At 42.6% G+C, this 12,559-nt stretch overlaps 1 protein-coding gene across 1 annotated transcript; it reads left to right on the top strand.

Annotated features, from left to right (window-relative positions):
• The first annotated feature begins 440 nt into the window (after positions 1–440).
• On the top strand, positions 441–9,470 carry LOC120051225 (rabphilin-3A-like). The gene is made up of 17 exons (XM_038997975.1): positions 441–514; positions 2,251–2,379; positions 2,599–2,728; positions 2,914–2,997; positions 3,290–3,461; positions 3,945–3,989; positions 4,667–4,855; positions 4,989–5,168; positions 7,228–7,307; positions 7,469–7,543; positions 7,804–7,913; positions 8,093–8,219; positions 8,315–8,371; positions 8,506–8,660; positions 8,876–8,957; positions 9,136–9,232; positions 9,340–9,470. The coding sequence occupies exons 1-17, from the start codon at positions 441–443 to the stop codon at positions 9,468–9,470; spliced, it is 1,917 nt and encodes a 638-aa protein (XP_038853903.1).
• Positions 9,471–12,559: the final 3,089 nt, after the last annotated feature.

Below are 12,559 nucleotides of genomic sequence, written 5' to 3'. Positions count from 1 at the left end.
TGCTGAAGTCAGTAACATTTGATTTGATTGGAAGTTAGTGCTGCTTAAGCAGGGAAAATTAAATGTGACCGTCAATTTGATCAATTGACAGTTAGTTATGCTTTCCTGCATTTGATGTATTGATTTGAGTTGTGGTAAAGATGAGACAAGATAACTTTTAATAAACAATTCATTATGATTATCTAACTCATAATAATTGAATGTGTGACTATGTTGATTGCAGAGTGAGGAACAAGATGAACATTTTTGATGTTGTTTCCAATGAAGGAATCAGAGAATGTAAATGCTCATCTTAAAACCTAGCCTAAGTGATTTAGGGCAAAGAGTATCTGTAGCTAAGAATTCCTTCTTCTATGTATAATTTATCATGTAACTGTGTGTGTGTGTGTGTCTCGTCTTTATCTGTGTGTCCACCTGCAGAGTGCGATAGTGCAGCAGCCATGACGAACGCAGTGATGGGCGGTAGCTCGGACCGCTGGGTGCCCAACGATAGGCAGATGAGCATGCATGCCAAGTAAGCACGGGTGGCAGAACAACAGGGTACACTAAGCACCATGCTGTTATCTCTGCACTCTAAAAATGTTTTATTTATTTATTTTGACCTAGCCAGTTGGGTTGTGTGAATGACCCAACATGTTGAGTTGTTGGGATTACCGAAACATGGGTTAATTTAACCATCAATTTAGTTTTGATTTACTTTCATGCTGGGTTGACCCAGCAGCTGGTTCTTTTTAATGTAATTTTCAGGAGGCGGGGCTTATTAGGAGCGTGGCTTTCTACATTATTTTTGGCCATCCATGAGAGCAAATGTCATACCTATTCATCATGTTAAGTTTTTACACTGCAGCGCCTCCTGAGTGGCGCAATGGAGATTCTGGGTTTGAGTCCAGGCTCTGTCGCGACTGGGAGACCCATGGCCATTGCACAATTGGCCCAGCGTCATCCGGGTTAGGGGAGGGTTTGGCCGGCAGGGATGTCCTTGTCTCATCGTGCACCAGCAACTCCTGTGGCGGGCCGGGCGCAGTGCACCCTGACAAGGTTGCCAGGTGTACAGTGTTTCCTCCGACACATTGATGCAGCTGGCTTCCGGGTTAAGTGGGCATTCTGTCAAGAAGCAGTGGGGCTTTGTTGGGTTGTGTTTTTCGAGGATGCTCGACCATCACCTCTCCCGAGTCCGTACTGGAGTTGCAGCGATGAGACAAGACTGTAACGACCAATTGGGGAGAAAAAAGAGAAACAAAAATACAAATAAAATGTTTGTACACTGCAAATGTATATTTTTCAAACATGATATATTATAATATAACAAGATTATTTACATTATGTACTAAAGTGGTAACTATCCCAACATTGGGATTTGCGTGACTCCTACTCCTTATGTGACTCCTACACGTGTGTAAGCCTCATTAAAGCTGTCCGTCTCCAACCTTAATACACGATAACAATACAACTGAACAGATGAACGGGAATGACATTTGCTCTCACGGGTGGCTAAAAATAACTTAACATCTGAAAGCTACACCCTTACTAAGCCACGCCTCCATTCTTATGATCTAACCCACTGGGACATATCTCAATAATCCAGCATCAAAAACCCTACCTTGCACTTTTTTAAAGAAAACAACCCAACTAAGAGACCCAATGCCTGCAACCCAGCAGTTGGGTCATCCAAACAACCCAGCATTTTTTTGAGTGTGGGTCAATTGCCTGCTGCATGGTGCTGTTAACCCTTCCATGCTTTCCCAGGCGCCAACTTATTTTCTCCTCTCCTGTCTGCTTCCTTTTAATCTTTTCCCTGGCTGGGACTCAGTGATAAGGAACAGTAAGTAGTAAAGCTCTCCCTCCATCTCTCCGTCTACCTTATCCCCCCACCCTCTCCACTGTTTCAATCTACTATTCTAGTTTTTGATTGTATTTAGAGTGTATCTAGGGTATGTACAGGTAAATGTATATTCACTCCTGAATTATTGTATGTTCACATATGTTTGGACACAGGTAATGAAGGGTGTTTGCACAATGTGCACATGTGCATTAGGCCATTATGGTATTTGTTGTATTACGTTCTGTCTACTTTGTCTCTCTGTCTATTGTATACCTCTGTCAATTTGTCCACTCTTGTGTTTGAGTGTTATTTTGCATATACATTTGATTTCTCACTCTATGTCTGAGTGTGTGACCCTGATGAGCTAAAAATGCATGCATGCATCATGGGTGCCTCAGCCCCAGACAGTTTTCCTGTGTGGTTGTCAGGGGTAACTGGACCAACCAGGCCAGGCCTGGTCCCGGCGCTCCGGACCTAACTGACGAGGAGAAGGAGATCATTAACGGTGTGATCGCCCGTGCTGAGAAGATGGAGGCCATGGAGCAGGAAAGAATTGGGTGAGGACTAAAGAGACATTCTGAGCTAATGGATTGGAACTCCATTGCACTGCCAACCTCAGTGTTGTTAAATCTCAGCTCTGCAAAAATACTGGACAAGATGATAGAATTACACACACGTCATTCCATCAGTTGGACTATTATTACCACATTTACCCAACTGAGCATGGATGTTCTACTGGTAATTGGCTGTAATGAGAGTTGTCCTGGCTGCTGCAGGCGCCTGGTGAACCGTCTAGATGACATGAAGAAGACGGTGTGTGGGGACGGGGTGAACCGCTGTCTGCTGTGTGGGGAGCAGCTGGGTGTTCCAGGGGTCAGCTCAGTGGTTTGTGAGGACTGCAAAAAGGTAGGGGGGTTGGAAAGATTGGCTTTTTGCCCCTTCCTAGATGGCAAAGACGCTTTGATTTTGCTGTGATGAACCATTACGGACCATGTTAGGCCACAATTGACCCTGAGAAATTAAATGGTAATATATATGTGACATTGTAAACATTAATACCTCTTTGTGAACCTGTGTCTTCTCTCCTGTAGCACATGTGCACCAAGTGTGGAGTGCAGAACGGCAGCCGGTCGCGCTCTGTGTGGCTCTGCAAGATCTGCAGCGAACAGCGAGAGGTGAGTATTTCTGCGTGACACACAGGGTGACAGGGATATGTCATAGCATGACACGTTACGCTATGTGTCATAGTGAATTAAAAGACGTGGTGGGTGAAAGATACAGAGTGATGATTCACTTCTGTGAGACAGAGGGATCAGGGAGATTAACAGTGAGTGTACTGTTGGTGTCAAGGTTAAAGCTTATATGACGCAGGCCATTATTTACGAACCCCAGGAAGACTATCTGTTGTCATGGCGTCAGCTTGATGGGGATCCAAATAAAGATGAAAGATTCTAAATAATCTCTTAGGTGTGGAAGCGATCTGGTGCCTGGTTCTTTAAAGGCTTTCCTAAGCAGTTCCTGCCCTCGCCCATGCCCATCTCCAAGTCCAAAGAGTCAAGTGCCCAGCGAGCCCCAGAGCCAGCATCATCTGACCCCAGGGCTGCAGCTGGTCATACCCGACCACAGGCACAGGCCAGAGGTAAGCAGGCCACACGGAGCAGTGGGAGTGGGGGTTGTGTCAGGTTGATTGCTTTCTTGGCTTGTGAGAGTGGCAAAGCAGATATAGACATGGTCTGTTTTCAGTAGCTGGCCAGGCAGAATAAAACCCATTCAGCTAACTAATTATAGCTAAATGGGAATGATGTTGTCCTGAGGTCAATATTCTATTTTAAAATGACTTGAAAGATAAAAGCGATGGAAAGCCCGAACAGTATCTACAATGTTTTATTTGTTTTATCTTTTGTACTGTTCTTTACTGATGTTGTTGACTATGAATATAGTACTACTGTTTTGTTGGGAACATATCTCAGTGGGCCATGCACACTCGGGAGAGGTCTTAATTCATGAACATGTACCACGTTCAATATGACTGAAGTCTTATACAAAACGATACAGTTGACGGGGCAAAAATAAGAGTGTAGGTGTGATAGAGAATCAGTGTCCTGTGCTGCCTGTCTCCCAGGTCCAGAGGAGAGTCAGGCTCCTAGTGCTAGCCAGCAGGGAGCAGGTGAGTCATTCAGTCATTAACCTTATAGCCACCATCTCAATGCACCGTCTCACCAGTTCAAACAAACATCACCAGATGTTGGGCCCTCCACTGGCTCCCAGTCACTCCTAACATTTATTTGAATGATTCATTTTTCAGCATTACCATTAAAGCCCAGGTCTGTTTCCCAGAATGAGCACTGTCACCTCCTTCTCAGACAGCCAGATCCAGGGGTGGGTGGGTTGACTTAGGCAGTGGGAAGTACATTCTGGGGCAAGGCTGGCACCTCCAGGGGGCTCTGAAAAGAGAGGTGGCATAGAATCTGCTCCCACTTGTAGCAGTGCCATTAGCATTGCAGTAAGATATCCTCAAAAAAGAAAGCTGGGGGGGAAAAGGTAGAGAAAAAATCCAGGCTTTAGGAAGTGATCAAGGTTGCCTGCCATAGTTTGTTGTACTGTATGTAGGTCAATGCCTGTGCAATGGAAAATCTGCAGCATTAAAATGATTCAGAGACTAGGGAGCCATATGGATTCCACTGCAGGGCAGTCTCAGTGATACGCTGATGTGTGTGTGTGTGTGTGTGTGTGTGTGTGTGTGTGTGTGTGTGTGTGTGTGTGTGTGTGTGTGTGTGTGTGTGTGTGTGTGTGTGTGTGTGTGTGTATGTGTGTGTATGTGCGCATGTTTGTTAATGTGTGTAGCAGGACCAGAGGAACTGGGGCATGCTGGCAAACCACCTGTGGCCCCTAAGCCGTCAGATGTTCGCATGGCCACTGGTGGGACTGGTCATGGTTACAATGAGGGAGGTGCTCAGAACAGCCCAGTGGTGCTGCAGAAGGCTGTTCCAGTCCAGAGCTCCAGGCCCCCTCCAGCAGCATCGGCCCAGCAGGGTAGGGCAAAGATGGACCCACATCACCAGGCCAGCCCTGACACTGACATACACTTAGCATTTATAGAGGATAGAAATATGTGGTGTCCATCAGCACATAAGAACACTAATCATTATCATGGTTATGGTTGTAGCTCCACTGGAGACGGAGGGAGGTGGCTACTCCACTAGCGCTGCTCCAGTGGAGGAGAGAGTGCCCCCTGCAGTGCGGGAGGAGAGGAGACAGCCAACCACCTACAACCCCCCTCCTGCTCGACAACAAGCCCCTCCGCCTGAGGAGGAGGATGCAAACAGCTATGACTCAGATGAGGCCAGTAAGTGACCAGCCTGTCCTTCCAGCTAGACCTCTTCAATATGGGCTATGTGTCTATTGTTGGATTTCCACCTTACTCAAGACTTCAGTGATCTCTCTCTATGGCTTCCAGACTGTTTTAAGTCAACATACACTGAGTGTACTAACAGCCCTTAGTTGTGGTTTACTGGGCATATATCACACCTCCTCGGGCCATATTGCTTAAATAGACTCAATATTAGGAAGATGTTTTTAACGTTTTGTACACTTAGTGTATAATGACTCCCCACTGGGCACAGACATCAATTTAACGTCTATTCCACGTTGGTTCAATGTAATTTCATTGAAATGACGTGGAAACAATGTTGATTCAACCTGTGTGTGCCCTGTGAGTCTGCTCTTTGTATTTCTATTTGTTTACATAGTCATTCAGCAGACACTTTTATCCAGTCTGTTGTAGCATCTCCATGCTTGATCTCTTACTCCTCTGAGTCGGTGGCCTTTGTAGGGTTCTAAGCATATCAATCATCTAATAATACTAGCAGCCAGCATGCATCCTTCTAGTAGAATTCATGGAGATGTATTGGAGATGATATACGATACCAACCGTATATTATCCAAGCATTTGAATCAATATCTTGGAAGTAAAGTAGAACAGAATGTAAAACAATTCAATAGTGAGACATAAACTCTGTAATGGAACAATTTGAGTGTATGTCTCCCTTGCGTAATGGGAATCGTGTCATGACAGTCGTACGTCATGTTCCATGCCTCAAATGGTCTTTCCTTGCTCCCTGGGGGATGAGGTGTTAATTTACTTCATGGAGGTCCGGGAATTTAGAACAGAACACATTATTTGGGATACGAGAGCGCTGATGGGATCTAGATTTCCCTTGTGTTTGAATAGTTCCCTAATGTTATGGTAGAAATGGCAGAAATAGCATTGGTTCTGGTTCTCTATGGAGTTGGAAGTGCTAGGACAGCCAGGTTCTGTGGTACAGACTGGTTTCAATAGCTCAACTGCTGCTGACTAGATCAGTGTTAAATCTACTCACAGATGCCCTGGTTCTGTAGGCCTAATGGATTAAACAAGTACATTATTTGTTTGCATCTAGTTACTGTAGATAGCATTATATTACACAAATTAAATGTGTGCATTTTCGCCCTAATCTAATAATAAACTTTCCTGTGCTTTATGTTTTCCTGCCATTTGAAATGTTGCGTATTAGCTCAGTGATGTCTAATAGCTAAAGAGGCTGATTGGAGTCAGAGAGATTTAAGTACACAGGCCACTAGAACTACAGGCTTTAAAAGCTGGCCTCCCAACCATTACTCAGCAATGTGGTGGTTTGGAGCTGTTGGAGGTTTACTGTTTTAGATGAGGGGGATGATAGATTTAAACCTATTGATTATTAGTATGATCCCAGTTTCACCCTCCCTAAACATCCATGCATAGAATCCCATTTAACTTCTCTGTTTTCATATTCTGTTTGAAGTGGGATATTTTCTAAATGTATTCCTTTGTGAGTCATATTTTTTCTTTAGTTGATATTACAGTAATATTCTGCTGGTTTTTAATGGAATTTCCTGTTTCTAATATTTGAACGGATGCTGAACCTATTTCATCTGTTTACAGTCCATTTAGTCTGCAGATTTACTGTTGGATTATTTATTTATTTCTTCTTTATCAGTTCATCACTTGATTTTCTGTTCTTTGGTCTACCCTCTGGCGTGAAGCTCATATCTCTATTACTGTAGACCAGGCCTCTCCAACCCTGTTCCTGGAGAGTTACCCTCCTGTAGGTTTTTCGCTCCCACACCAGTTACTAACCTGATTCAGTTTATCAACCAGCTAATTATTACAATCAAGTGCGCTAGATTAGAGTTGGAGTGAAAACCTACAGGACGGTAGCTGTCTATGAAAAGGGTTGTAGACATTCTCAATATTTTATGATACTCTGAGAATCAATCCTAGTCTAGACTCTATTTACAACCCAGTGCCCTCAATATAAGATGTACTGCTAGTGTCTGTGTTCCACTGTTTGTTGTCTGATCTAATGACTGTCCTGGGTGTGTTTCAGCCACTCTGGGCGGCTTGGAGTTCAGCTTACTTTATGAGCAGGAGAACAACAGTCTCCACTGCAGCATCCTCAAAGCCAAGGTATCCCTTACTGCACTCATTCACTCACTCTGAGCCAATTACACTGAAGTGGCCTGTGTTAAGAAGCTGCTGCTGCAGGAGTTTACTTTCCTATCTTGAATAGGGGCTCCTGGTCCCTGCTGTCCTGTCTGGTGACATAAAGAGTCTTGTCTTTCCCTCAGGGACTGAAGCCCATGGACTCGAACGGACTGGCTGATCCCTATGTCAAGCTGCATCTACTGCCAGGGGCCAGTAAGGTGATAGAATTCACTTTCCTTATTTTCAACCTGGGAGTTAATATATGTTTGTGTATTTGTTATGGTATGTGTTATGATTCAGAAAAATGTGTTATGCTAGGATACACGCCCATTAGCTCAAGCCTGCCACCATAAGGATTATCCATTGTACTACACATAAAGATCCCTTGCCTCTCTCCAGCCTCAGATATAGAAGTGCTGAAGACCAGTTGATTGAGTTCCTTATCTTTATTTATTGTATCTACTCTCATGTGCTGCAGTCCAACAAGCTACGCACCAAGACCCTGAGAAACACCCGTAACCCTGCCTGGAACGAGACCCTGGTCTACCACGGACTCACAGACGAGGACATGCAGCGCAAGACTCTCAGGTGGATACTTAAAGCAGTGAAACAACACACGCCTGTTCACTAAACATCAAGATAACCTGTCTTGTTGTCTACATTTGTTGCCGTGGTTTTATCTACGGGCTTAATTGTTTTCATTGACATGATTTCCTCCATAGACGTTATGATCCAATATTATCGATGTACTATCTTGGTTGATGTAGGATCTCTGTCTGTGATGAGGACAAGTTTGGGCATAATGAGTTTATTGGAGAAACTCGCGTTGCGCTGAAGAAACTGAAGATCAACCAGAAAAAAACCTTCAACGTGTGTCTCGAGAGAGTTGTCCCTGTGAGTATGTTAACATGCTACACACGTTAGATAAATATACAGTAAAAGTCCCATTTGTTTGTATGTTTGATTGGACCACCCATATTCTTCCACAGACAAAGAAGACCGCAACAGCTGGAGGGGCTCGAGGCATTTCGCTCTACGAGGATGAGGTATTGGTGTTTGACCTGCGTGTGTGGGCATGTAGATTACCGCTACGTGTCTTCATGCAAATCATGTCTTCATGATATGATTTAAAAAAAATGTCACTCTTCCCTCCTCTCTCCCCCATCTCTCTCTCGTCCAGGGTGGGAAGGAGGTTGGAGATGTGGAGGAGCGTGGTCGTATCTTGATCTCCCTCACGTACAGCACCCAGCAGAATCGTCTCCTCGTGGGTGTGGTGCGCTGTGTTCACCTGGCCGCCATGGATGCCAATGGATACTCTGACCCATTTGTCGAAATGTCAGTCTGTTTCACTGTGATTCCTATCAGGCGTCATTACAAACAAAACCTTTCCAGTGTTTAGTATAATTTTTTCAATCAAAATCAATACAAATGGATTATGTCAAAGTTTTTCATTTGCATAGCAGAATATATCTGTTTTGCAATTTACTTTCCTATCCCCAAATGCAGGATGACAACATCAAACTAATATGATCTATTATATGATGTGTTAGATGCCTGAGACCTGATATGGGGAAGAAGGCCAAGAACAAAACAAATATCAAGAAGAAGACCCTAAACCCAGAGTACAACGAGGTCAGTCTTCCATGCAATAATAATACAAGACCAAAGTAACCATCTGACAGCAGTACTTTGTTTGTGATTTTAATGTTTAAATGCCTGTCAAAACATCAATGTATTGATTTGTGTATCGAAGTTAATTACATTTATTGGACATTGTGAGGGGGATGATTTCTCCGTTGTTGTGTTACAGGAATTTAGCTATGACATCAAGCACAGCGACCTGGCTAAGAAGACCCTGGACATCTCAGTGTGGGACTACGACATTGGGAAATCCAATGATTACATCGGTACGATCCATAGGAGATCTGGTTGAGATCTAGTATACCTTGTTGAAGTTTCCATCTGTTGTGCCAGCCCTCTCACCCCCCTCTCCCTCCCTGTTGGTCTGCTGTAGGTGGGTGCCAGCTGGGCATCACAGCCAAAGGGGAGCGGCTGAAGCACTGGTATGAGTGCCTGAAGAACAAGGACAAGAAGATAGAGCGGTGGCATACCCTGTTGAATGAGAATCCTGTCAACAGCAACTAACCCCTATTAGAATGAGCAAAGTCATCTCCCTCAACACTCAGCCCCCTCTCCTTTCTCACATTACCCTCTCTAACCTCCCCAAGAACCTTTAATATTGGACTAACCAGTAGTCTTCCTGTCTGGCTGTCTGCATTCTTTCCTGCCCTCAACCCAACCCGCCACATGCACCTTTCCCATCCTCCCCTGTTGTCCAAGATGTGATATTCCCATCTCATGTCTCTCCCCCTGTACTGAGACTTATCTGGAAAGACTCCCCCAGATGCAAAACATGGTATACTTTAAAATCATCCTTCAAAAACAATTTAGGGATTCAACAATTTAAGGCAAAAAATACATAAATAAATACCTTTGAAGATAATAAAAACAACAGCTTGACATTGCATTATACAGTTGCATTGAGATAATCATGGCAGTTGATGATGTTATATACTGAACTTGACACATCCTAAAGAAAACCCATTTTGAAATGCACTAGCACAAAAGATGTTGAAGCAATATGTTATGGAATTCTATGTGGGATTACAGCTGCAGCACCCATGGAACTATGAAGTTCATTAGACTGGCAGGTTGTAATCCTTGATTTCTGGTAAAATGACATCATGCAGTATTATTACTACTTGTATGAGCATGCAAAACCACATGAAAACACACAGAGGACCCACAGCTGCCCTCTGAACTATTTCAAATGTTCCTAAAGTCACATGTTTATTTAATGATATCTAATGAATATTATGGCATTCTCATGAAGAAGGTTTATGTGTTGCAGAATTTCTGAAGTTAAAGATAAAAATAATCTGGACTATGGGAATGATTCACAAAACACTTGACTGACATTTAGTTTGGAGAGAACATTGATTATGTTTTAATATATTACATACTAAATAGGCAATTCAAATCATATATTTTTATTTCAGTATCAGTTTAAATATTTTGAATGATAGCACTCCTATTAGAAGAAACTGTGCTCACTTTCTGCCAAGTGTTCACTTTGTTCTTATTTGAGTCATGTTTATAGAGGTAGTGGGAACATGTTACATTTTTGATGAGAATGTTTGCACTGAAAAGTTGAAAATCTGGTTCAGTTCTTTGTTTACGGTGAAGGAAGAGAGGAGACAGGAAAACATTATTTCCCTGGCTAGTAATGAGAAGTATACTATAACAGGTGTGGTTTAAATGAATGTTTACTGAGGTTTTTTACTGACTGACATTTTTACATTGAATGCACATGATCAGATTTTTCACTGACACTTAAAGCCTGCTCCCCCTTAGTCACATTAAATAAGACAACATGGTTAAGGCTATGTCATAAGTAAACGTGCTGCTTGCATGCACTGTGCTCGTGACCCTTGTGTTTTCTGTGGCTGGAGCAGTCACACACCCCAACCCGCTCCTCCCCGCAATGCACCCCCCTTAACCCACTCTGGCCGCCTCCATTCGTTCTTCATTCTTTTTTGCTGCACCAATCACTCAAAGTTTTGCCGGGTGGCTGTTGACCAATTAGCGTAATTCAAGGAAAGCACATCTTATACCATGGAATGACCTCAATTTATACAGCTGTTTGCAAGTTTCTCAAAAAAAACGATGCATGAGAGATCTTGTGGTTCATGATATATACATTGACTTAAGAAACAAATTATATTGTAATTTGATGCTTTGTCTCTACCCCTTAACATTGGTACAAATGCTTTTTTTAAACACTGAAGTCCACAGCAACATACATTTATTTATGCAGCATGAATATCAGGACAATTATTGTTATCATTAGGCTAACAATGGATACATTAATTGATGTACCAGGCTACTTTAGACCCTCTTCAGAGCATCCTCAGCTTGGTAATGTGACAGGGATGAGAGCAAAAGCTAGGACCCTGTACATAGAGCTCAGATAACGCTTAGAGGGCTGATTATTGTGCGTAAACAGTCAAGCACATTAACAAATGGATCTCACCGATTAGTTCCTGAAGGTAGAAGATTAAAGGAGATTAATCTCATCCATAGAGTGATGCATTTTCACTAAGTGCTCTGTCTCCTCCTTTGATGGGTAAAAACAGGGGCTCTCACAGTCATGAGAGCCTCTGTCTGAACTGTATTGTCCTGCTGTTCACCAGTAGCCACAATTTCAACTTTATTTTGTTGCATATGCACTTGGTTTTCACTGGTTCTACTACGGTACTATTGTAGCCTACCTGTTCTGTTTTTGACCAGTTTAGTGGTCTTTAATCTTAATTAGTTTCTATTCACTTTTCTGGATAGTAAGTATCGCTAAACCTAAAGAGGATACAACTGTTCTCCGTTTTGTTCTGCCTACTCTATTTAAATGAATTGTTTGTTGGTTTTTTGTAAATAAGTAGTGCATGGACTTGAGAGAAACAAAATATAAGTATCTGTATGTTTGCATGTAAAGATTTTACAAGGAGTTAGGTTTACACAGATCAATAAAAGCTAGGTCAGACTTGTGAGATCATTATCTTGTGTACCGTCTATGGTCTTTGTAGGGAGATTTTTTTTGTGTGTGTGGTTTTGATGCTACATGTTGCGTTGTGCCTAAGAACAGCCCATTGGGCATATACCACACCTCCTCGGTCCTTATTGCTTAAAAATACACTGAGTGTATTAAACATTAGGAACGCCTGCTCTTTCCATGACATAGACTGTCCAGGTGAATCCAGGTGAACGCTATGATCCCTTATTGATGTCACTTGTTAAATCCACTTCAAATCAGTCTAGATGAAGGGGAGAAGACAGGTTAAAGAAGGATTTTTAGACCTTGAGACATGGATTGTGTATGTGTGCCATTCAATTCAAATCAAATCAAATTTTATTTGTCACATGTGCCGAATACAACAGGTGTTTCACCTAACAGTGAAATGCTTACTTACAAGCCCTTAACCAACAATGCAGTTAAGAAAAATACCTGCTAAGTTAAAAAAAATCATAAAAAACAAATACAAATAAAACAAATTGATAAGTAAAAAATAAGAAATAAAAGTAACAAATAATTAAAGAGCAGCAGTAAAATACAATAGCGAGGCTACCGGTACAGAGTCAATGTGCGGGGGCATCGGTTAGCTGAGGTAATTGAGGTAATA

This window comes from Salvelinus namaycush, chromosome 1 (assembly GCF_016432855.1).
Source record: "Salvelinus namaycush isolate Seneca chromosome 1, SaNama_1.0, whole genome shotgun sequence".
Classification (NCBI taxonomy): Eukaryota; Metazoa; Chordata; class Actinopteri; order Salmoniformes; family Salmonidae; genus Salvelinus; species Salvelinus namaycush.
This window is presented reverse-complemented; position numbering and strand designations above follow the sequence as displayed.

Coding starts and splice junctions, on each gene's coding strand:
- LOC120051225 (XM_038997975.1), top strand. CDS start 441: ATGACGAACGCAGTGATGGGCGGTAGCTCGGACCGCTGGGTGCCCAAC. Junction 2,729..2,913: donor TTTGTGAGGACTGCAAAAAG/GTAGGGGGGTTG, acceptor TCTCTCCTGTAG/CACATGTGCACCAAGTGTGG. Junction 8,372..8,505: donor TTTCGCTCTACGAGGATGAG/GTATTGGTGTTT, acceptor TCTCTCGTCCAG/GGTGGGAAGGAGGTTGGAGA.